The sequence below is a fragment of the Siniperca chuatsi genome, linkage group LG14 (genome assembly GCF_020085105.1).
Source record: "Siniperca chuatsi isolate FFG_IHB_CAS linkage group LG14, ASM2008510v1, whole genome shotgun sequence".
NCBI lineage: Eukaryota > Metazoa > Chordata > Actinopteri > Centrarchiformes > Sinipercidae > Siniperca > Siniperca chuatsi.
In genome coordinates, this window is record NC_058055.1 from 18,245,652 (window position 1) to 18,268,903 (window position 23,252).

General features: G+C 38.5%; 1 protein-coding gene across 8 annotated transcripts in view; it reads right to left on the minus strand.

Moving 5' to 3' along the window:
- The window catches only part of LOC122888751 (rho GTPase-activating protein 26-like), a 105,813-nt gene that overhangs the window by 40,147 nt on the left and 42,414 nt on the right, over positions 1 to 23,252 (minus strand). For all 8 annotated transcript variants that reach the window (XR_006380774.1, XR_006380775.1, XR_006380776.1 and 5 more), the window contains 15 exons: positions 20,327 to 20,422; positions 17,809 to 17,870; positions 17,245 to 17,316; positions 12,453 to 12,554; positions 12,219 to 12,329; positions 11,309 to 11,413; positions 10,384 to 10,513; positions 9,780 to 9,880; positions 7,696 to 7,790; positions 5,856 to 5,934; positions 3,960 to 3,996; positions 3,684 to 3,749; positions 1,789 to 1,863; positions 1,607 to 1,691; positions 441 to 499 (listed from right to left, as the gene is read on the minus strand). Coding sequence is in view for 5 of the 8 variants with exons in the window: in XM_044223563.1 (XP_044079498.1) it covers positions 441 to 499; positions 1,607 to 1,691; positions 1,789 to 1,863; positions 3,684 to 3,749; positions 3,960 to 3,996; positions 5,856 to 5,934; positions 7,696 to 7,790; positions 9,780 to 9,880; positions 10,384 to 10,513; positions 11,309 to 11,413; positions 12,219 to 12,329; positions 12,453 to 12,554; positions 17,245 to 17,316; positions 17,809 to 17,870; positions 20,327 to 20,422 (1,275 nt within the window). In the remaining 3 variants the exon portion in view is untranslated. The remainder of the gene's footprint in view (positions 1 to 440; positions 500 to 1,606; positions 1,692 to 1,788; positions 1,864 to 3,683; positions 3,750 to 3,959; positions 3,997 to 5,855; positions 5,935 to 7,695; positions 7,791 to 9,779; positions 9,881 to 10,383; positions 10,514 to 11,308; positions 11,414 to 12,218; positions 12,330 to 12,452; positions 12,555 to 17,244; positions 17,317 to 17,808; positions 17,871 to 20,326; positions 20,423 to 23,252) is intronic.

Consider the following 23,252-nt stretch of genomic DNA (forward strand, 5'->3'; position numbering starts at 1 on the left):
TATGATGTTCTCATTCTCCAAATTAAACTGAGGAGGAGTGCTTAAGAAATCTCTTCAAACAGACATTCTTATTACAAAGAGTTCCTGTCATAAGTATTGCAAAACTTATCTAATCTGTCTTTAATCCATTCATAAACTGTACATATCAACATGACATGACTCAAGAGGATTTCAGCTTAAATCAGTAACGAACCAAAGATTAATTAATGATTCTCCCGCTTAGCAGTTTTTAGTTTTGTTAAAATCTGTGCACTTCAGGTAAACCGCATGGTCCCTTATAGTACAGTATGTGTTTTTTTTTTAATACAAGGTGGTCTTAGAATAGCTGTTCACATGTTTTTATATGGGTAACCTCAGTGAGAATCAAACAATCTCAAACTGCAGGAGAGACTGTCTGTCTTGAGAGGCAAATAAGACACATAAAAAAGAAAAACACTCACTGGCAGCTTTGATGAAGCTCCTCTGGTACTGGTATGTCATGAGAGGTGCAGGCAGCATTCTGGAAACACAGGAGATCGAGACGTCAGGTGCAGAATGTCAGCTTGGAAAATGAAACAAGAGTTCAGTGTTGGCTGCTTTGCGAAAATCAATAAATGTGAATAGTTCTGGATGAGCACTCATCACCATGTTCTCCTTCTCGTCTTTTTTCTCCACCATGCCAGCTTGCACAATTGGACATCAGTTTAATCACTGCTGCCTAAGGAGCGTAATGGCTCCTGCTGGTTCTCAATGAGGCCTGACCAGAGGTCCTGATGCTGTAAATGTGTGTATGTGCGGTGTGTGTGAGTGTGGATAGTAGGTCTGTGAAGCTATCCATTAATGTGCCAATGAAGTGCATGTGTGTGTATGTGCATGAATGTGTCTATATGTGAACATTTGTGTACCTGCGTGTTTGTGTTGTGCACAGTGTAGATTCATTCAGGTACAGTAGATTGAGCACAGCTTGGACACAACTACACTTAGCCGCCTATTCCTAGCCTCCCACAATCCTGATCCTTGCCTCATTACCAATTGTTGAGATGCTCTTGAGGAAGTTGTTTAACCATCAACTGCTTTACAGTGGCCAGCAGGTAAGACTAGGGTTGTACTAGGAACGTATGATTGTGTGTAACTGTGTTAATATGAAACAGAACACTGCTGAAAAATATAATTTGTGCTAAGAACAACCCATCTATGGGTAAATAAAAGTGTATAAAATAAATAAAACAGGCTTTGCAAGCAAATACAGCAAATACTGTATGAATAAACAGGAAAATTAAAGATGTACTGAGTTGGATCCAGGCCAGAGATCTGTTTTATACAAGAGGCAGGGACTGAAAGCAGCAATACACATTTATTCAAGTACTATGAGTGAAAAGAGCAGAAATGTGGTGTACTTTCAGAATAAGAGGAATAATTCAGAGTTGTGAGAAGAGCAATCAATCCATTTACCATGGGTCTTTGAGGTTAAAACACTCTTAATTTTTGAATACTGAAACACAGCTTGCGAGTAGAACATTGGTGAAATTTTGATAATAACTACAGAACTTTGTATAACAGTTTCACATGAGTTTCTATTTTTATACCTTGTATGCATGTGCATTCATGTAAGCCATTTCGCACAAACCTGAGATAGTGCTTGATAGCACTCGTGATAGTCTTAATCTCCCACTCTGGGTTTTCTAGCTCCACGTCAGCACACGTCTTAGGATCTGATATGAAGATTACAAAAAAAGACCAATTAAATTACAGAAGAAAAAATATATTTTATTTTCAGTTTTGACTAAATATGTGTGTTTCTGTGTTTACCCATAGCGAGGCTCAGTAGCTTTTGTACTCTGGAGCTGACGCCAACGATTCTGTACAAGCCCTGCTCATTGATACCTGGGGGGGGATGAGAGGAGAGGTTACCACCTGTTCTTGTTCCATGGAAATTTTTAACCAAAAGAAACATAATATTTATCTCTCTGCTTCCTCATTTGAATATTATTATTATTATTATTATTTGAATAATATAATATCAAATGTTAATTCATCCATTTACAAACAATCCTAACATAGATGGTGTGCGGGGAAAAACCAGACAGCTTCCTGGTTTAACAGGAACCATAACCAAAGAAGGCATTAATGGTAATAACGCTCCCGTAGGTTTTTTTAAAGCTGGCAAGGCTCACAGACTGCCATTCGATTAAACTGTCACAGAGAATGTAACTGCTGAATCTAAAAAGGTGACTATTAGCATGCATTTCATGAGGGCCAAGAGCAGGGCAGCCAGTGCAATTCAAGTAATTTAAGCATCTAAGTACATGTACATCTGTCTTACATTTTATTTATCACCATTAGCAAAAATTTTGTCAGTGATGTAAAGAATAACCCTGGCAGCTTGGAAACGCAAGGCCGTCATTCTACGCCATCTAAACGTAAATGTGTCCGTTGAGCAATGAAAAGCCAAAGAGTGTGCCATAATGGATGCTCTTACAGATATTGCACATGTGGACCTTTACTGTGACATTTCTACAGAGAGGAACCTCCAGATGCATCAGAAGACAACATACTCAGAAGTTGGAGGGTTTAAATCCTGCTGATGACTTTGACACCTGTCACTTCAACCCCCTCTACACATACCCATAGTATATAAACACACTGTATATAAATATGGTGCCTAAACCTTTTTTCCAGTCAACTGTTTATTGTATGTAATGTGGTGTTTTGTTGTGATTTTATGCCTTCCTAACATGCCTAATGTTTTCCTATATTCACCTTATGAGCTCATTAAATTCATGAAAATACATATTAATTTGCCAATATATTCATGTCAATATACTGTATTTCTCTCTACATAATTCATGGTTGATATTAATATGAACTCCGTTTTTCAAGTATGAAGAATTACAATTTGTTATATTTTATGTTTGGTTATATATTATACTTAGTATTACAGTGCTCCAAAACCAGACCTTTTTAAGGAGGATTCTTGAGTAAAATCTTTTGAGTTCTTCTGCTCACAGATTCTGTTCATACTACACAGGGTTTCACAATTTCAGATTTTTAGTATTCACCGCATTTTAGGGCTACAATTCATTATTTCTTGATTAATCGTTTGGTCTATTAAATAGTGAAAAATACCTGTTAAAATACCCTAAAGCCCAAGTTGACCTCTTCAAACCTCTTATTTTGTCTGACCAACAATCCAAAATCCAACGATTATCAATTCACTATCACATAGGTAAAAGAAAGTAGCAAATCCTCACAGTTGATCGAGGGAATATTTGGTCTTTGAAAAAAGACAACAATTATCTAATCATTTCAGCTCTACCACATTTCGCAAAATGCTAATCATCTAATCATGATAGACCTAATTATGAAAGAAATGGAAGAAAAGAGAGCTTTTCTGCAGCTGCTAGTTTTCTGTTTAAGTGCTTATGTATATGTTTACGTGTGTAGTATACTGTATATTTTTTATTAACTGTGAGGACATTAAGTGAGATAGATGCAAAATATTGTAAATACAGTGATGGTGGCTGAAAACATTTTGTCCATGACTAGTCGACTGCTGCCCATGGTGCAGACAGTTCTGTGCAGCACTGTGGTGGGACATCAAAAGCACAGATGTGAACTGAATCTAATTGAAACGTACAGTGTATCATATTAAAGAAATCCACAGAACAAAAATAATAAAACAAGAATCTGAGTAAACATTGTACCTCGAGTCTCCAGTGCATAGATAAATTTTTTCATCACGTTGAACCCAATCACATCCAGCTGGGCCACTGATGGAGAGGGAGACGTCACAGTAAAATGAGACAGAAAAAAATTATTTTGGATCATCATCAGAGTATATTAGAAAATATTCATATACAAAAGCAGCATCCATGGCATTTAATCTAACCCTGTCCCTGCCAATATAGAAAGTCAGATGATTATAAATAATACTGTACCGTTGAATATACTGTTAATTGATACCAATTAAATCTACTTACGGCCTTCAGCCTGGTTGTCTTTGTTCAGATTGTATACCTGCAAATAAAAAAAACACACCAACTCCTTCAGCTAGAAAATTATTAGAAAACTAAGCCTAATCAGGGCAGGAGATATTTGTACATTACATTTGTAGTCAACATTTTACAAAAGAAAACCAAAAAACACCTGTTATATGTTGCTGTGCTGTTTTTCTACATGTGCCTATTAGGCTTTGAATGTTTGTTAGCAAATGCTGCTTATTCCAATTATGACAAACCTGAATACATTGTCTGGGATAAATCAGGATACTGAGGAACATATACAAGTGTCACATTTATGGTTTGCAATCTGCATAACATCAGTTTGCATGGTAATGGTGAAAATGCTTTTTTAAGGTTAGGGTTCTGTGTACATCTTTATGCTTAAGCTTAATTTAAAAAACACACAAACATCAGAACAGCATATCCATAAGAGGTTAAAGTTAGAATTCATACGTTTTGCACATCAAAATAACAATAAACCGGCTATAACATAGAAAATATAAATCTCTCTGTGACTGTTGTCTGGACTTGTTCAGGATGAACTGGACCTGGTGTGGTTGCATCATGTAGCTGCAACCACATGTCAGTGGTGAGTTTGTATTGACTATTAAGGTGAAGGTATAGCAGCAGCCACAGAAGAGGGAAATCTTAATGACAAAACGAAGGTAGGATGAGCTTAAGTGAAACATGAGCATGAACAATTCTTGTTTTCTTACAGATTGCCTGAGCTCAGCGACTGCTTGTTCAAGCTTGCGGTGGCTTTATGGATGCTGATTACCTTTGCACAATGAGGGAGATGTTGGAACATGACCATGACTAAATAAGAGTGTGGAAAGCAGCACTAACACACACTTCCAGCCTTAGGGCGAAAAAGCTGTATGTTAAGAAGGCATAAACCAAGTGTTGGGGAGACTGGCTATCAGTCAACTTTCCTATTAGGAACATACTTTATCTATTGGATAATGGCACTGTACCAGCGGTTCCCAAACCTTTTTGGCTTGTGACCCTTCAAATGAAGCAATGTATACTTGCAACCCCTCATCACAGGTTGCATACTGTATGTCAAGAGTTGTGAGCAGCTCAACCAAAGACTGATTTTCCCTTCAAACCTTCTCAGATTGGTTCATTGCTAGAGGTCTAAAGACTGTTTCATTGTTAGAGGCCTAAAGTAGCTAAATTACCCAGTATTTCACAAGAAAGTGTTGTGTTTCTCCTCCTTTTCTGTCCCTTTAATCATCTTGTGTCCTGTCAGATTTATCTTGGGACTCCTTAGAGGTGTCCTGAGCTCCTGATTAGGAACCATTGCGTTGTGTTAGCAGGAAACATCATGCTATGTATATACTGACAGTATATACTGAGGGAGGGCTGTTGAGGTCAGATCACAAAATGTATTTTTAATGTTGGAGCTCTTGTTTTGCTTAGCCATCACGTTCTCTCTCTCAATTCAATTTAATTCAGTTGGGCTTTATTGGCATGGGAAATAGATGTTAACATTGCCTAAGCTTGTGTGAAATAAAAACATAAGGAGATGAAAAAATGTGCTATTAGAATATATACAGATAAGTAAGATAACATAGTAATAACAATAATAATAATAATAAATAATGACTTGCAATTAAAAAAACAAATACAAGTAAGCAAAAACTATATAAACATTGCAACTTTTTTTGGTTGCCATGATTTTTCTAATTCAATGGGGCTTAACATTGCCAAACCATGTGTAAAATAAAAAAAAACATACATAAACAGAAGAAATCTGCTATTAAGATATATACAGATAAGATAATAATACAAAAAAATTGTAACTTGCAGTTAAAATACAAGTGAAAACTACATAAACACTGCAACATTTTCTCTCTCTCTCTCTCAACCTACCGGTTCTCTCCCATCCATGGCCTCCATCCACAACCTGCGGTCTTCTTCTGACAGAGCCTGCATGGTGATCACTCCCGACCTTCACACACACAAAAGGCATATTTGCTTATCAAATATCAAGATCAGTGGCAAACATGTCTGTTAAATGCTATCAACAAACCTCACAAATACTGGCCAAACACACACAAAGATAAACATGCACGCAGAAACGTACACCTTTGAAGCAAACTACAGATGTAATCATAACATCACACTTTAAACAAAGAGCTTCTTGACTGAAGAAATTCTTCCGGATTCATCTTGATTTAATTGATAAAATCTGTCCAGTATTAAAAGTAAAAATACAACTTATTTAAAATACTTTATTTAAAAGGCTTGTTGCCACTCCTTAGATGAACACAATTGTGTAAGAAGGATCTCTGCATGCAAATCTCATACTTATTCAAGAGCACAGCATATTCATTTGTGGGTGCCAGAAGTATGACTACTGTATCACGTTCCAGTAAAAACAACACGATCAACAGCTTTTTCACCATAAAAGGATCAAAAAAGGATAAAGAATGTAGCCTGAAACCTCACCAACTAATGAGAATTCATTTGACTAAGCAACTAAGATATATCACCCTGATATAGGCAACCTTCAGTGTGTACACACAGCCTCAGTCATGTCCATCCCAGTCTTCTATAGGTTTGCAATTACAGTCTGTCACCCTATCACTGGCAGAATGCTCACCTTCAACTGTCACCACCGCAGCACTACAACCCCCTCCACACACACACACACACACACACACACACTCCAATCTACACGCTGTTCTTCAATCCTGACACACCACCCAGCATACAAAACACTCATCCAAAAACACTCAGATGCATGTACAGCCACATACTGTATATAGGTGGATACACACACAAATACATGCACCAACATTTACAAAAATGACTTAATCAAATGTATTTATGCCAGTCTGTGCAGCAACACCGCAATGTATGTATAACAACCAACCATTAGAGGAAATGTCTTTGCTTGCTTAAGCATTCCCTTATACCACTTTAGAGACAAACAAACACACACCAACAGATGCACACCACACACACCAGGAATATAAATAAAGGCACAATTGAGGAACAGGAAACATGAGGATGAGATGATGACAAGGTGAGTTGATTTGATGGGGGGAGGCTGAAGTTTAGGAAAAGTAGGCAGGGAGGGAAGAGGGAGAGAGGAGGAGGAGGAAGAGGAGGAGGTGGAGTGTAAGAAATGAAATACTGCAGGGGGCCGAGCCTGTGAAGCAAACAGCCATGATATCCCATCTTTGGGTCCAAATTAAATGAGCACCCCCATGTGTCTGTTAGCTGTAATTACACAGCGTAAACAAAAAAATCACTGAACTGATAGACGATCAGAGTAATGTAGTTGTAATTTGTTAAATGAAGACAGCATTCACTGGTGTCAAATTCCATGATGCTTCCATGACTTTCTATAATAAAGTCAGAAGCCCTAAATATTTATTTATTAATTTAGTTTCCCCCCCCCCCAATACAGTTGTTGTGTGTTGTGATGGGGACAAAATCACCAGAAAACCATTATTTCACAATATTCTGGAGATGTGACAATCAATGGAAAAGCTGTAAATAAAATGCCTCATAAACAGAAGCAGGAAAGCATGGCAGTTGCATTACAGTGACTGCAGCTAAAAAAGACACAGTTTGTACCCTCAATAAGAGATAAAGAGAGATAAAGTAAAACAATATGAAAAGGAAGGGTCACAGGAAGATTGTGTGGCAAGTCCATGATTTGAACAGGAGACACATGCAGTCAAATCACACACTTACTGACCTCTCCACGGCCTCCACATCAAAACAAAACCTCTTTTCTATCGAGTCTGTCTTCCTCCTGGTGCACGACTTGAGAATGAAGCTATCCTCATCTCCCTGACAAAGATAAGGTAAAATAGAAAAAAGCATTATAGTATATTAGTATCATTTTGACACGTGCATAACAACATGTAGGGCATCAAAATCAAACCTGCTGGTCATTTTAATGCTCTGCACACAACAAGAAGAGAAGTATCCTGAACCAACCAACTGCAGAGCATTAACCACATCATGATAGCATTTGAGATGAGGATGGATGTTTTCTTGGACCAGACTGATAACTCTGAACACTAGGTCAGTTTTGAGAGTTAAGTACATTTTTAATAAGGACTCACTCTCCTTCCTCCCATGTTGGAGAGCAACTGAAGTTACAGACAGTATTTCCAACTTGCTTAACTTCCACTTGGAAGCACATTGAGATAATTTTTGCCAAACACTTGCAGTGTGAGATGGGCAACGACACACATCTCTGCAGGGGCTGGCTAACAAGAAATGAGCTTGAAACTGAAAAATATGTATAAATAGAAACTAAGAACTTCGGTGTTACAGTACGTAGACTGTACCCCGTCACACACATCCATTAGAAACTATGCTCTTTAGCCTCAGGTACACCAGCAACCAACAACATCTGCTTAAATATTTTCTTTATGTGAAAATCATAGGGTTGTAACAAACATATATGATGTAAGTGGTATATGCTATCTAATGTAATGTTAGACTCTTCACTAATGGGGTGAAGGTTACATCCACATGGACAATTTGGGTAGTGCCACATGTTGTCAGTCAACATATATTAACATAACTGGTTCAAATTAATTTTAATCTTAAATTTCTGGCTCTCATAATACTTTTCTCAGTAAATATATGAATATTCAGTAACAAATGTAAAAAAGACCCTAAATTTCTACTAATGTTGAGTGATATTCATCATGTGAATGTTAAAGCCCCAGAAGACATTGGCAGCAAATGAACTGACCTTCATTTTGAAATCTCACACCATATTTTCATCCTTCACATACAGGGCTGTGTCGATTTCTGGAAATGCTCTGCCTCACCACCTTTCATAAGGTGTGGCTTACTTTCTTAATTTTTTTTTAAATCAATTTTATTTCATTTTATTGATAAAGCACCATGTTTACACTCCCACTTCATATACATTTAACATACTGTACATGCAGGTTTGATTCTCTCACTACAAAACACTAATGGGCCAGGTCTGATGTCATCATATTGACTCCATGATCCTATATGATATGTTCTTGCTGTCTTACTGTGTTGGAGCTGAAAGGCTTTCGGTGATGTTTAGTGTTTCTACTTTTACTTCTGTTAACCACTCAAAGTGTTCTGTGACAACCTTCAGAGAACAATCCTGAACAGCTTTGGGTTATTCAGTGTGTAGGTGGAGAGAGTTATAAAAGATAGCACTTTGACAAAATAGTTGCAGTCATGCTACTTACTCACAACATCTTTGGCAACACTGCACTCTCATCTATTGAGGCTGCTGTTGTGGGAGAAGCTGTTATCTCTCTCCCTGTATGATTGTATGCAGGTGTAAAATGGTACCATGCGTCAAAATACTGAAGGACTGACACAAAACTTGACATCTTCTGTTGATTTAAAATAGTTCAACAGTTTTCTGCCCTCGAAACATCATTGTACCTTCCCTGAAAATATCCCTTCACATCATGTTGTGTATTGGGAATAATAAAAATAATAAACACACAGTGAGAGCTTGTTGTGCTGAGCAGTGAGCAGAGTGTGTTAATGAGTGCTGGAGAGCAGCTCATTGGGATGAACTGTGTGAGAACCAACTGAAAATCAGACAACATGATGACTAGGTGTGTGTGTGTGTGTTTGTGTCTGTATATGAGGGTGTCTGTGTGTCTAAGTGTGTGGAACATTTGTGTGCACTTGACAGAGTATGTTTTATACTGCTATAAAAAACTATGCTCATGTTTTATTTCTTACTAAAATATAGATGGATAGCCTGGATGTTTTGTCACATTTTAACATCATCTGTATGTTTAAATGGCCAAAGCTACTCACCATTTTCCCTCCTGATTTAGGGTCAAACAGGACCATGGTGACCCTCTTCGGCTCACGATGATACGTACAGTAGTACTTCACCCAGGTAGATACAAATGAGCCTGAGGGAGAGAGAGAAAGAATTGGAGACAGATGAAGAGAGAGAAGGTAAAAAACAAAAACACAGGAGAAGGGAGGAGTACCGAGACAGAGGCAAGAGGGGGAGAGAGGGTTAAAGCAAAAAAAAAAAATAGGATGAGTCTTAGTCATGCCTGCCTTAGTGCTAGATGTTACCATGGTAACCGCATGCGGTCAGAGCTGCTGTCACGCCTTAAACAGATCAGACTTGACTTCGTCAACCGTAGGTTCATTATGGCTTGTTTGTTCTGCTGCTATGATAGTGTGTGTGTGTGTATGAAGGCCTATGTATGTGTGTGTGCGTGAACCAAACAACATGCCCCTAACATGCACGTACTGAGCCTACACACACACACACACACACACACCCCAACCACTCACATACTCATTCATGTGTAATGCTGTAAATTGTTGCTGAATTGTGCCCTCATTGTCTTCAAGATTTAACATGTACACACACACACACAAGAAGTGGGCTGACACGTACGCTTCTCCTGCACAAACAGGTATCCCTCCATGGTGTGCTGGCTGACACTCTTGTGTTCATGTGGATTCTCCTTCATCTTCCTCATCAGACTCTCCACCTCCGACCGCGTGCTCTCAAAACGGTTCCTCGTCTGTCAACGCAAGCACATAGGCAACGTCTTAGGCCTTTCATTGAATTGTCTGATCCTGAGTAAGCTTAACTTGCAACAACAGTATAACTATTTTTCAGCAAGCAGAGTAAGAAATACTTTTACAAAAAAAAACCCACAAGGAACGTTCATTCCTACAACCCCTGAATATTCAAGCTTCATAATTTCCTCTTAGTATTAGAAATAGAGGTGTAACTACTGTATAATTGCTCTCTTTTTTAGGTCTCAAATTAAATTTCAGATGACTCTCTGAGTAACTGTTTGACATTTGAATTCCTTTCCACCTGTGGCCTTTTTTTACATTTGGAGGATGATTTTCTCTTAGACTAAAATGTTCCCCCTGTGCTAATGAAGCTGACCTGAATGACGTTGGATTTAGATGCATTTTGAACTTTCAATAAGAATGCTTCAACATAGCATTTTGGGGGAACAACCCCTTCAGTTGAAGATTACAACTAAGAAAGTGAAACCCTTCCAAATTTTTCTGTCAGAAACAAACCAAATCTGGAGGAGACGGATGTAAACTGCCACTTCTGACTGAAAAATTAATAAAACATGCATTGATGGACAAACAACACATCAGTAAGTCTATTGTATGCTTTCTATTATGACTATTTATCTTTTACTTTACTTTTTTTAGGTTTTATTTCCACGGGCAGATTTTTGTTTGATAGCATAAAGGTATATTGCAGTGCTCAAGGTTATAGTGTGACCTTTTGCTTTGTTTGTGTGTGTGTGTGTGTGTGTGTGTGTGTGTGTGTGTGTGTGTGACCTTACATTCTGTATGCTGATGGTGAGATCAGTCTTGAAGTGGTTGAAGTCCTTTGCCAGCTCATAGCCGTGGTGATAGTAGGTGAACAGGCCTTGGAGAAATGCCAACAACTGAAAGGAAACAAAAACAAACAGCAAGAAAGTGAAGTAGATGAAGGAAGAAGAGGAAGGGATAAAGATAATGAAAATGAGAAAGAGAAGAAAGGACAAGGAGATAGATGAGGAAGATATGAGAAATAAATACAGATGTGTGGGAAGACAAAGAGGAAGGGGACAAGTGGAAAGAGGGAAATTGAAGAATGTGGAGGAGAAGGAAAAGATTGAGGATTTTCAGGAAGTGAGAAACAAAGTGCAGGAGGACAAAGTGGAGAAAACACAGGTGGGTTGGTGAAGAGGGTGAAGATCGAGTGGAGGAGGTGGAAGAGGAACAGGAGGAAGAGGAGAATAAGTGGACAGATATATTTTATGTAGCAGATTCATAGAAGAAGAAGTTAGGAGAATTTGCAGCTATGTATGTTCCAAAAAAAACAATGACCAATTGGCATGTGACAAAGAGAAAATTAAATATTGTAAAGACAAAACCTAAAACAGAGGCAGTGAATTAGACCTACTTTGTACTTTCCTACAGAATTAAAAGTCAGGTTTGTGTGGTATGTGTGCAACAAATTGTCTTTATTTCCACAGAAACTACCACTGAGGTGCCCTCGAGGCACTAAAACCTCCAACCCACTGAAGACTATGATTGTAATGCGCAGCTGCTGGGTGTGGATATGTCAAAGTGAGTAAGTGCAATATAGACCACTGCTGAAAAAGAGCATGTGTGCACAGCAACTTTGGGGAAAAGAAGAGTTTTAAAAAAATAAACAGGCATATTACATAAAAGACAAAGAAAAAAACAAAACAAGTGTGATCTTACAGGCTCCACAAAGTCAAACATCTTCCTCTCTTGGACCTCCTGCACCTTGAAGACGTACTCCAGAGAAACCTCGTAGAAATGCTGCCGTACGTTATCTACCTGGTTGTCCGCCTACAACAGGGAAGAAAATTTAAGACAACTGACAGACTGATATTCATTGAAAAAAAATATGAGAAATATCACCAATCAGGTGGAAGAAAGAAAAGATATGTAAACTCAGACACAACATCTTACCTCATGTAGATGTGACTCTTTCTTCCTCGCTGAAAGGCTAAGGTGCTTCTCCAGCACTGCACAATATTTCTCTGTCTCTTTGTCATATTTTTTCTTGGCTTCCTGTAACAGATGAAACCAAAAAAAACATTACTATTTAATATTTAATTTTATAACTTTTATTTGGGTAATAAACAGAATAATCAAGCTTCATCTCAGCTAAGTCAACTCCTGTGGGACTTAACCTAAATTTATCATATTAACATGGTCCCTACAAGTAATTTAACCAGCGACTACCAACTGCAATCAACCACAGCCCTTGAGCTGCTGGTTTGGAGAACAGGGAGCAAGATAAACTTCATTTAATGTGAATTTCTGTTAGCTTTCACATATTTTCCATTTTTCAGGGAGTCCAGTACGAAATTGTTCCTCCAGGGAGCACAGCTGCTTACAACAGACTGTTTCATCAGAGATGAGATCACTGACATAAGAGACAGACAGATAGATGAATGATAAACAAGGGACAGATAGAGCAGGGTGTGTGTTTCTTGCTGGACTGAAAAATAACTGAGAAAAAACTAAAAAGTATCCAAGAAGATCAAGAGACACAAAAAATACACACAGCAGTTTCTATTCTGACCATGTCCTGGTTGTACAGTCACGTTAGGATCATTCAACTTTAATTCAGGCCAGCAGAAGGGGGAGATAAGGTAAAGAGAGACAGAGAGGGAAACAAGAGGAGAGAAGTGAACACATATACAGAGGAGGGGGAGATCAGGGTGGGTCTCCCTCTGTCAGAGAGGCCCTGGGGTTTTATTACTGTACATCTGCCTCGGCCTGTTAACGTTATTGCATTTATTTATCCCAAACTCATGACATGACCGGACTGGAGCTTCACAAAGAAGCTCAAAAACATGGGACATACTAACAGATTCAGAATATTTGTGTTTTACCATGACAAACAATCAACAAGCAACGTTATTATTTGACTGACAGAAAACTAACTTATTTCATTAACCAATTAAGCATTTAAGGCAATTAAGTCATTTATCAAGTAAAAATGCCAAATATTCACTCGTTCCAGCTTTTCAGATGTGCGGCTTTACTGCTGCTTCTCTGTTTTATATTCGTGTAACTGAACGCTTTGGGGTTTTGGCCTGTTGGTAAAACAAAACAAGCCATAAAAAAATGAGAAACTGTGGTGTACGTTTTTGACTATTTTCCGACATTCTACTCCTATACTTTATTCAGTTTGTCTGTTATTATAAAATAATAATAATGATAACAAAAATAATAGTTGTAATGCCAGTTAAACCAGTATTATCCACATTGCTATAAAGTTGTTATTCAAACTCAAATTCCTGGAAGGATTGCAGATACACCAATTTTATCACCAAAATGATCCATACCATAATCTGTCCTGTGGGAACCAATGAGCCAAACCAGTGAGCCAGTGATCTGTGGTTATATTAGGGCCTAATAATTAGGCCATTGGCCTTTTTCACAGAAGATATTTTGACATGTCACAGTGGGAAATACAGGTGTAAATAATAAAATAAATGATGGCTGGATTCCATTTAGCTGCTTCAGTTTCAGGGTCCTGGGATTGTGCATGCTGGCTCAGTGTCACACTGTCATGGCTTACTGGGACACATCGTTAATGTTATTAGTAACACCTGTGCTTTTCCTACTACGACAAGTCAAAATGTCTGCTGTGAAAAAGGCCAATTGGGGGTAATGTTATAAATCACTGAACAGCACTGTTTTATTGTCTTCCTTATTTGTGTTCGTGTGAACTAGTTTTTCCAACTTCTCTTGGAAAGACATTTGCAAAGGAAATAAACCTCCCAGATCAGTGAAAGCAATGAGATAATGCCTCGTCAGTCTGAACTCTGACAAGCTGATGATGTCAGCCCCCGTTGCAGTCACATGACACAGGTGCTTCACTGCCAAGCCAGTTTCAACAGCAAGAAGAGTCCTCAGGGCCAGAGGAGGAATAGACAGCAGCTGCAGAACGCATCAGAGATGATGAACGTTCCTCTAAACAACAAGGCCTCTGTTTTCTGCCTCTTTGACTTTTTCATAATCACTGTGGAAATCATGTCTGAAAACACTGCTGCTCTCCTGTGTGCCCCTCATTATGGGTTCATTACATACTTTTGATTAAAAATACATTTAAAACATATACTTAAGCAAGCTTGATTGTCTGACTTCCTTTGTGAAAGGAAATTACAAACTACACAGCCAGCATAAATATAATGTTTTCTATCAATCACTGTTCGTTGTTTTGTTTTTTAACCACATTTTTGGTGAAAAAGTTAAAGAGGCATTTAAATTGGTTTAATTTAAGTTACTTCCATCCTCAGCCACCAGGTGGCAATCTCCTCCTGGTATGATTGCTAACTGATGATTTTCTTTTTCTATTTCCAGAAAAGTAAAGTAAATGTTTTATACAGGATCATGCCCTGCCACCAGATTGACTCATCACAGCTACACTCCAGTGCTCTGTCATGTCAACAATTCCTAGGAGGTCCCACTGAAACATGAAGCCAACCAATACATCATCACTCCCTGCCTGTTTCTGCGAACAGCACATGGCATAAAACGTTTTGTAAACACTCACTTTATTTGTGCTTTTTTTTAGTTCACCACAGTACCAAAGTTCACTAACAGTGTATCATTAAACATATCCTTAACGGAGGCAGCATCTGCTGTGCCTTGCATGGGGCTTAGACTGATGACTTGTGCAATGCGTTTCTTGATACTTTGTTTCTGCCACAATTTGATTTGCTTGAATTCCATGGTGAATAAGATTAAAAGCTGGGCCTGAGTTATCTTTAAATAAACTGTTTTAAACACATTCTACTGTTCTTTATCCACTCACTGTAACTTTCCTAAAACTCCTCTTGTGTGAGAGGACTGCCAGGTCTGAAAGCTTTAGGACAAGGTGAAATTGTGCCAGGCGAAGATGTTGTCGGTTCTTTTAGGGCTAAACTGGGATTAGTACATCGCTCATGGTGACTTAACTGCACAGATTATGCGTTCACTTCTTAATCTGGCCACCATGTCACAATCAAACAATGACCTGCTGTAAGGGGGCGGATTAGCAGAGTATACACTGATAATAATACTGCATCTATCAGGGGAACCCCTGTGGCTACTCATCTAGGTCCTATGGCTAATGACAGCACATAGTGCACCATGACCTGCTGTAAGGAGATTTGAACATTGAAACATGGCATATTTATTACATGGGGCAAGGGATTACCTTAAAATGTACAGTGTAGTATTTATCCATTAACTTCAGTGTTTGTTGATAAAAGTCTATAGTGCAAAAAATTTAAATTAAAAAGTCTAATAAACACAATATTTATATAGTAAATCTTGAGCCCTTCTGTTTACCTACTTGCTTACTTTTTTATGTTCAATGTTTCCATACCCTCCTGTACATTCAGTCAGGGTACAAAAAGATTTATACACACTGAAACACTAAAGCAACACCAGCCACACCATAAGGGAGCCCTGCTGGCCTATGAGAGCCCCCAGTGGGAATCAGTGATTTATGGCAGGATTATGTATTCCTCTAATCTCCTATCTAGGTCATGTTGTAATGGTTCAGACCTTGATATACATTCATGTACAAGAAGAGGGAGACCCTAAGACATGCAGTAAATATTCTGTACATATATTTATACTACAGCTTTTTATTAAAAGCCTGTCTTAAAAGGACTTTCCCAAATTCTCTCAGTGCAAGGTCAATGTGTGGCAACTGATTAAGATGGTGAACTTCACAATAAAGACTGAGCATTTAAAGGTGTCATTAACACTTATAATACAAGTCTGCAGTATAGGCAGAATGTCGTATCATGGCATTGTTTTCAATGTCCAAGATATACTGATGGTATTTGGCTTGTTCTATTATCTCTTCTTTGCACAAAGTAAAGCTGTAATGCCGGGGCTTTCAGTCAAATATACTATATTTGGTTATCAACACAAATTCTTGAATTCAGTGTGTATAAAATTACGATAACTGAATATAAAAAAGTATCCCAAAATAACAAGTGATGTACTTAATATTACAGTATATTGACTCTCAAGAAAATACTGTAATTATCCTGCATTAAGGAGGCTCTCACTGGAACTTCGATATGTGCCAATAGTTTTAAAAAGGTCAGGTGAGCTGTAGAAGAGCCATTTTTCTGGAACTGCTGTGATCAAATCACTTCAAGGAAAATTACATAAGAATACAGTGACTGCAAACTATATGGGTAATTGGACCCAGATGTTTAAATAAAATAAAAACACTCTTCAGTATTAGCAAATAATATAAACTGGAGTAATGTGATAGTGATATAGAGGTGCCATTGTTGCTGAGGCTGCACATTTTTCACCTGCACTCCTCCATTAAGTGTCAAAGGTCACACATCAATGACCACATCCAGTGTGCTGAGATCTTTACTGAAGTCTAACATTCATCACTATAAAGCAGAGTTCCAAAATCTGATTGATTGACTCACATTTGAAGCTTCTGTAAAACAGCTGATAAATACCAATATCTGTCACTGCCAAACAGTCAAATGTCCAAATAAATATTAAGATACTGTGTATATATAATAATAATAATATAATACTACTGTATATTATTATCAACTGTATGTTTTGAGTGGTGTGTTGTGTTGTGTCTGCCAGTGCCCTTCTAACAGCTACAGAAGCACTGAATTTACTGATTTATGTTTCACTGCCAGCATATCAGTGCTGATGCACAGTACATGTGCGTCACCAGTCCTGCAGCTGGTCACTGTCACCTGCTTACCTTGGCTGCACTGATCTGTTCTTTCCTGAACCGCTCCAGAGGCATAATCAGCACATCGTTGGCATTCTCGATCTGGACACAAACACACACACACACACACGTAACATCACAGACCAGCAAGTATAGTATTGCTTTACAGACATCTTTTACTGTTACTCATATCATTTTCTATTAAATTATAATGATTACTCATATTAGCAAACTGAAACCAACCTCTGAATTTAGAAGTTCATTATAGTTCTCTAGCTCACAGGGCATGCAAACAAAAGGTAAAGCCTATTTGTGAATATTACAGTATATGATGTACGACATCACTTTGTAAGAATGACAGGACGGAATGACTAAATGAAAAAAAAAACTCAACTAATCCACTGACAATTTCTTAGTTTACCAGATTCTAAAAATCAATCCTCTGAGTCCATTTGACTAATTGACATAGAAGGGTCAGCCCTATCACCGTCAAAACATTTGCTGAGTAATGGCAAGCTTCATGTGCAAAACACAGCTTCCACTCCCTCCCATCAACCAACTATAATATTCCTTACAATTTGTTAGGTCACTCACCATACGTGTCCTCTCATCCTCCAGGTTCTGTAGGACCGCAGCAAACTCCTGAAGAGACTTGGCTAAGGACAGACATGTTGGTACAGAGACAAAGAGACATAAAAGACAAGAGATAGATAGAGGGAGAGAGAGAAAGTTGGTATTTTCAATAGTAATGATGAGAGACACACAAGTACAGGCAAACAGAAACAGAGAGAGTGTTTGAAGAATGTTGGCACGAGGTGGCGGGGATGAAGCTTTGTTTCTGCTCTTGGACGTCTCACAAATGTTTCTAAACTCATGACACAGCAGAGTAATTAACTTGAAATGAAACCGCAATTTATATGGTTTGTTTCTATGGTGCTTTCACAGTGAGCACAGCTCAGTGCTTGTTTCCCCGCTTGCTGGAAGGCGAGGCATGCCTACATTGTTTTGGGTCAGAGTTTCCACTTGAATTGCCTCTGTCCCTGTCCAACACTTCTTACACACACACACACACACTTAGTTATTCAGACACAGTGAGCACACATACGTACTGAGCACGTGCAGCATGTGCAGTGGCATGTAAAAATCACACATGCATGCACATGTAGACAGTGGTGCCTAAGTTTACTCCTTAATCGTCACATGATAACACACACACACACACACACACACACACACACACACACACACACACACACACACACACGTACACTCATTCTGCTTTTCAATATCAGACTTTACAGGATTTGGCTCTTGGAAGTTAGATCCAACTATAAAAGGAGCAGAACCTCAGGACTATGCAAGGAATGCATTGAAAAACAGTGCAATCCTTTAATAAAGCACATAAAATGCTGTCAAACCTTTCAGTAACACACATTCTTAATCAATTACGCAGAATAAAACAAATGTAATACTGAGAGAATAACAATGAGATATTGACCAAGTGAAACTAACGGAGGCTATTTAAAGGCTATTTTTACATTGCTGTGTAAGGTAACTAATAAAAGTAATTTCTTTAAATTGATATGCAGTCGATCCATTTGGAGTGAAATCATCACTGCATCAGAGAGCAGAAATTAGTTTTGACACGACTATGAAAAACCTAAAAACAACAGTGCCGTGGTGCAGCCCAGTTGAGCAGCAAGCTGTTCAGGAAAGATAGCGTGGGTTAGTTAAACAACAGTAGTGGGTGGGTCAGGCCAGTGAGAAGCTGCAGCCTGCACCGACTGAGCCAGGCAGCATGAGAGGGTGTGGTGACTGCTGCATGTTTCACGGCAAGCTGTTTGGACAGCGACTGAAAGAGCACTGCATGGCCTGGATTCTAGGCTGGTTCATGGAATTAAGAATTATATTTTCATGAACTGTACACCAATACTACATGATATTCTCATGTACACCAATATGTTGGGTTTGGGCCAGCATGACATTTATAACATTGGTTGGAGAGGGGGGGAGTAGTTAACATCAGACAAGAGCAACATAAAAAACAGGATATGTACAACAGGCTTAAGCAAGAGCTAAGAAACATGTCACTTCAAGTAGGATACTTTGCTTTTACCATAGAGGATAAGGAGAGATATACATTGTAATCATGACTGTATATCTTATGTAAATGAAGCTTTTATTGTGGAGAATGAGCAAAAATCTACACTGTAATCTGGACTGTAGATCTTGTGTTATCTGCACAACAGATGCTCCTGATGCCACTGGAAAAAACTACCTATTGATTGTTTGCACAATCAATGTTTTGTAACACTGACTGACAAATGAAGGTAAAGAGTAAGGACTAGGCTTTTGCACAATTTGACCGGCTTCACACTCTGTATTTTTCCCAAATCCAGTGAAAAGTTCATTTCCAGGTAATGATCTACTTTACTATAATTATATTATATTGTGTAATGTTTTAAAGATTCCAACATGGAAATTAAATAATACTAGTTAGATAAAAGAAAGATGAATAGTGACCACTAAAGATAATAAAACAACACCAAAGGGACTCAATGCGCAAATGATCACAGTATTTAGGTTTATAGCCAGTGTGCTCTTGTTGCACTACCACTAAACTAAATAATAAAAATTTGTTGCTGAAAAGGCTTTAAATGTTAAGTTTTTTCTCTTTTTTACTTTCTTTAGGCACCAAAGGATATGGCCTGGCAGTTAAACTGACATATCAGTCACTACTAACAATTTGCCAGCGAATTCCACTTTGTGGCATTGATCAAAGAATAAGCTTTGTACTAAAAAGGCATCATTGTCAACTGATTGTTATGGCTTCCTTGCCTGGGTCCTGACCTTTGAATCCACCCACTTCATCGAGTTGACTGATTCTTTTGAAGATGAAAATGGAGAGTAATGAGTTGACAATTCTGTCTGACATCAGGCTAATGGCTTCCTATATAAAAGCACTGAAAACCAAGCTAGCCTTTCAAACAGTGCTGATATGACAGTTCTTTCTCAGCGACTATAAATGAGAGAGCATTGTCGACCGTCTATTTACAGGCTTTCCTCTGCCGGTACAGAGTAAATATATTGGATTTCATATCAGCAAGCTCACCTATGCATATCTCATCATCCGTCTCTGCGTCTCCAATACACTGAAATTTAAACTCGTTGAGAGAGTCAGCAAACTTCCTCTTGGCTGTTGACAGACCTGAGAGAATGAAGAGAAAAGAAAAAGAGGTCGTTAGGTTTACTAAAGGGCACTTTAGAGACAGCATGCTTTCTTAGCAAAAGCCATATTTCATGTTTAGTGTGCTTATTCTGTGGGACTTCAAAATGATTCAACCACCAACAGCAAAGACTCATATAAAGCATCACATTCTTACTTTTAACTTTGGTTACCTGGCCTAAAACCATGTAACACACCCATGTAAGAGAAAATCACTCTTTGTCCTGATTATACTGATACTTGATGATACTTTTTTTCATGCAATTATTGGTGAAAGTGAGAGTGAGTGGAAAGAGGCTAAATGCAGACAGGCAGATACTGTGAGTGGATCCCCAGTGGCGTTAGTGATGAAGGTTGACAGCTCCTACATTTGTGTGGGGGTTTGTGAGTGTGTGTGTGTGTGTGTGTGTGTGTGTGTGTGTGTGTGTGTGCTGTAAAAGTGCAAAAAGTTCCATTAAACTTAACTCACATTAGCCAAGTGAGGCAGTGAAACGCCTCGGACAGATGGATGCCTTTCAAATAATACATGAGGCGCTAAGAGCTCCTAGGAGACAGACACTCACAGCCAGTTTGCCTTCTCCTCCATATAAACCCAAGGCAGGGCCACCAACAATATTTCCTGTTGCTGGATTGGCCAAGGTCAGCCATATATACAGGATACTTCTCATAACTCTCTTAGAAACAGCATATATTGAGGAGCAACACACACTGCAACCAGGAACTTGCATGTTATCCTGACACTGAGACGGGATGAAGGAGTTACAGGAATTTTCGAATGTTGACCATCTCTATTGATGCTTTGGCTAATTATTCCTTCACTTCCATGGTCAAAGAAGAAAGAAAAAAAAATAAGAGTAACAGTATGATGTGGTCAACCCCAGCAGTACATAAGCAAACATTTTAGTGGCGTTCTGTATACTATTGATAGAATTTAAAATTAAATCCAGGCAAGGATGCAAATAAATAAAGTGGGAAAGAAAAGAGCGGATGGATCAAGAGTCTCATGGAAAGACAGATGGGAGTCAGGGAAAGGACAGTGAGTGTAGAGAGAGAAGACAGACAGAGTGTAATTGGCCATGTTCATGTAAATACCACAGGTCCTCCGTGCAGATCTATGTGTGTGTGTGTGTGTGTGTGTGTGTGTGTGTGTGTGCCAGCATGTGTGTGTTTCTGGCAGCACATGCAGGAGCTGCTAGGCCTGTGTTTTATTTCTTCGACTGGCAAGCTGCAGCGGATCTTTCCAAACGTGCGCGCAAACACACACACACACACAGACACCACTGTCTCTCTTGGGACTGAGTCAGAAAAACATCGTAGGATGTCAGTCAGCAGTGAGTCACAGTGGCTCCGAAGCGTCAAAATAACTAAAGTATGACCAAACTGAGACCACACACTGACCTTAAGGATAAACTGCGGTTTTACAGTACCAGTGTCAAGGAGAAAAAAAAATCTGTTCTTTCAATAGCACCCTAATACCCTGTATTTTGTCTCAATTCATTCAACAATAGTAATCCAAGGTTGTGACACATTCTAATAAAATGAAAACTATAACAAAGTTGGAGAGCAAAATAACTTAAGCGACATACAATCAAGACGGAAATTATAAAATTCAACTATTCCTTCCTTTGGACTGAACATTTTTGGATTGAAAAAAATTCCTTCTATGTAGCTCAGTTAAAAAAGTGAGGTTGTATTAATGCAAATGTGTCATATCACTGATAAATTAATAATATAAATAATTTATTAGCAAAAATCACCTGTTCATTGATTTGTTAAAACCTTAAATCAAAGAGGTATTAAGTAATCAATGATTTTTCAGTCTCTGCCTACAAACAAAAAACTGCCAAGTCTGACAGCCTACAGTGGCCTGTACTGGACATGAATATTGAAGAATTTTACAAATGAGCCAAATACCAAATAGGCAGTTTTCACTCACTTGTGGTTTCGTTCTCCACTGTGGAGCAAATATAAAATAAAGAGTATGGCCTACTCTTTGAAGCTGCTGTGTGTGCATCCACAGCTTTTAAAGCCAGAAACGTCAGCGCCTGGCAAAGTCATCTGAGATACTAGTAGTGACTCAACAACCAAGTGAAAGCTCTGCAGACATATCAGGGAGTAATTTTACTGTACTTGTTGGCAATTCATTGTATGAAGGAGAAGATAGTGAATCATTATTTTGCATATTCAACCCAAAATCCTTTGAGTATTAAACATATTAAACACATTTTATGCTTGAAAAGTTGTTGTAGCAAGTTAGTAGTGACTGATATACTTTATAATACTATATACAGTACACTAATTCGATACACATTTTGGGTGATGTATCACTTTCATTATATATTAGGTATAAAACAGCATTACAACACGTTACTAACAATATCACACTTTTCAGATGCGATGCCAATGATGCGCCTGTTTTCTTTCACACATTTTCCACTAACTGGTTGCATGAGTACATTATTTGCAGCATGGGTGGCCTCAGTGTGACTGATGTCATGCTCTGTGTCCACTTAGCTACACAAAACTATATCTCTATCTACACTGCCCTCCTCCCTCTTGCTTCTCTTCAATCTTATTTTTGGCCTCCACCTCCCTTCCCTCTCTCTTTCTGCCACTGGCAGTTCCTCTCAGCACCTTCTGAGTGAAACGTGCCTGTCGTTGTTCATTTCTTTACTCCGGCTCCTGCCACACTCTGCATGCTCTCCTTCTTAAACATCAAAACCAACCACAGGCCAAGGAGTTGGAAAACAGAAGGGCATTTAAAAAAAAATACAGCCTCAGATACACTTACACTGTGGTATATATATACTGA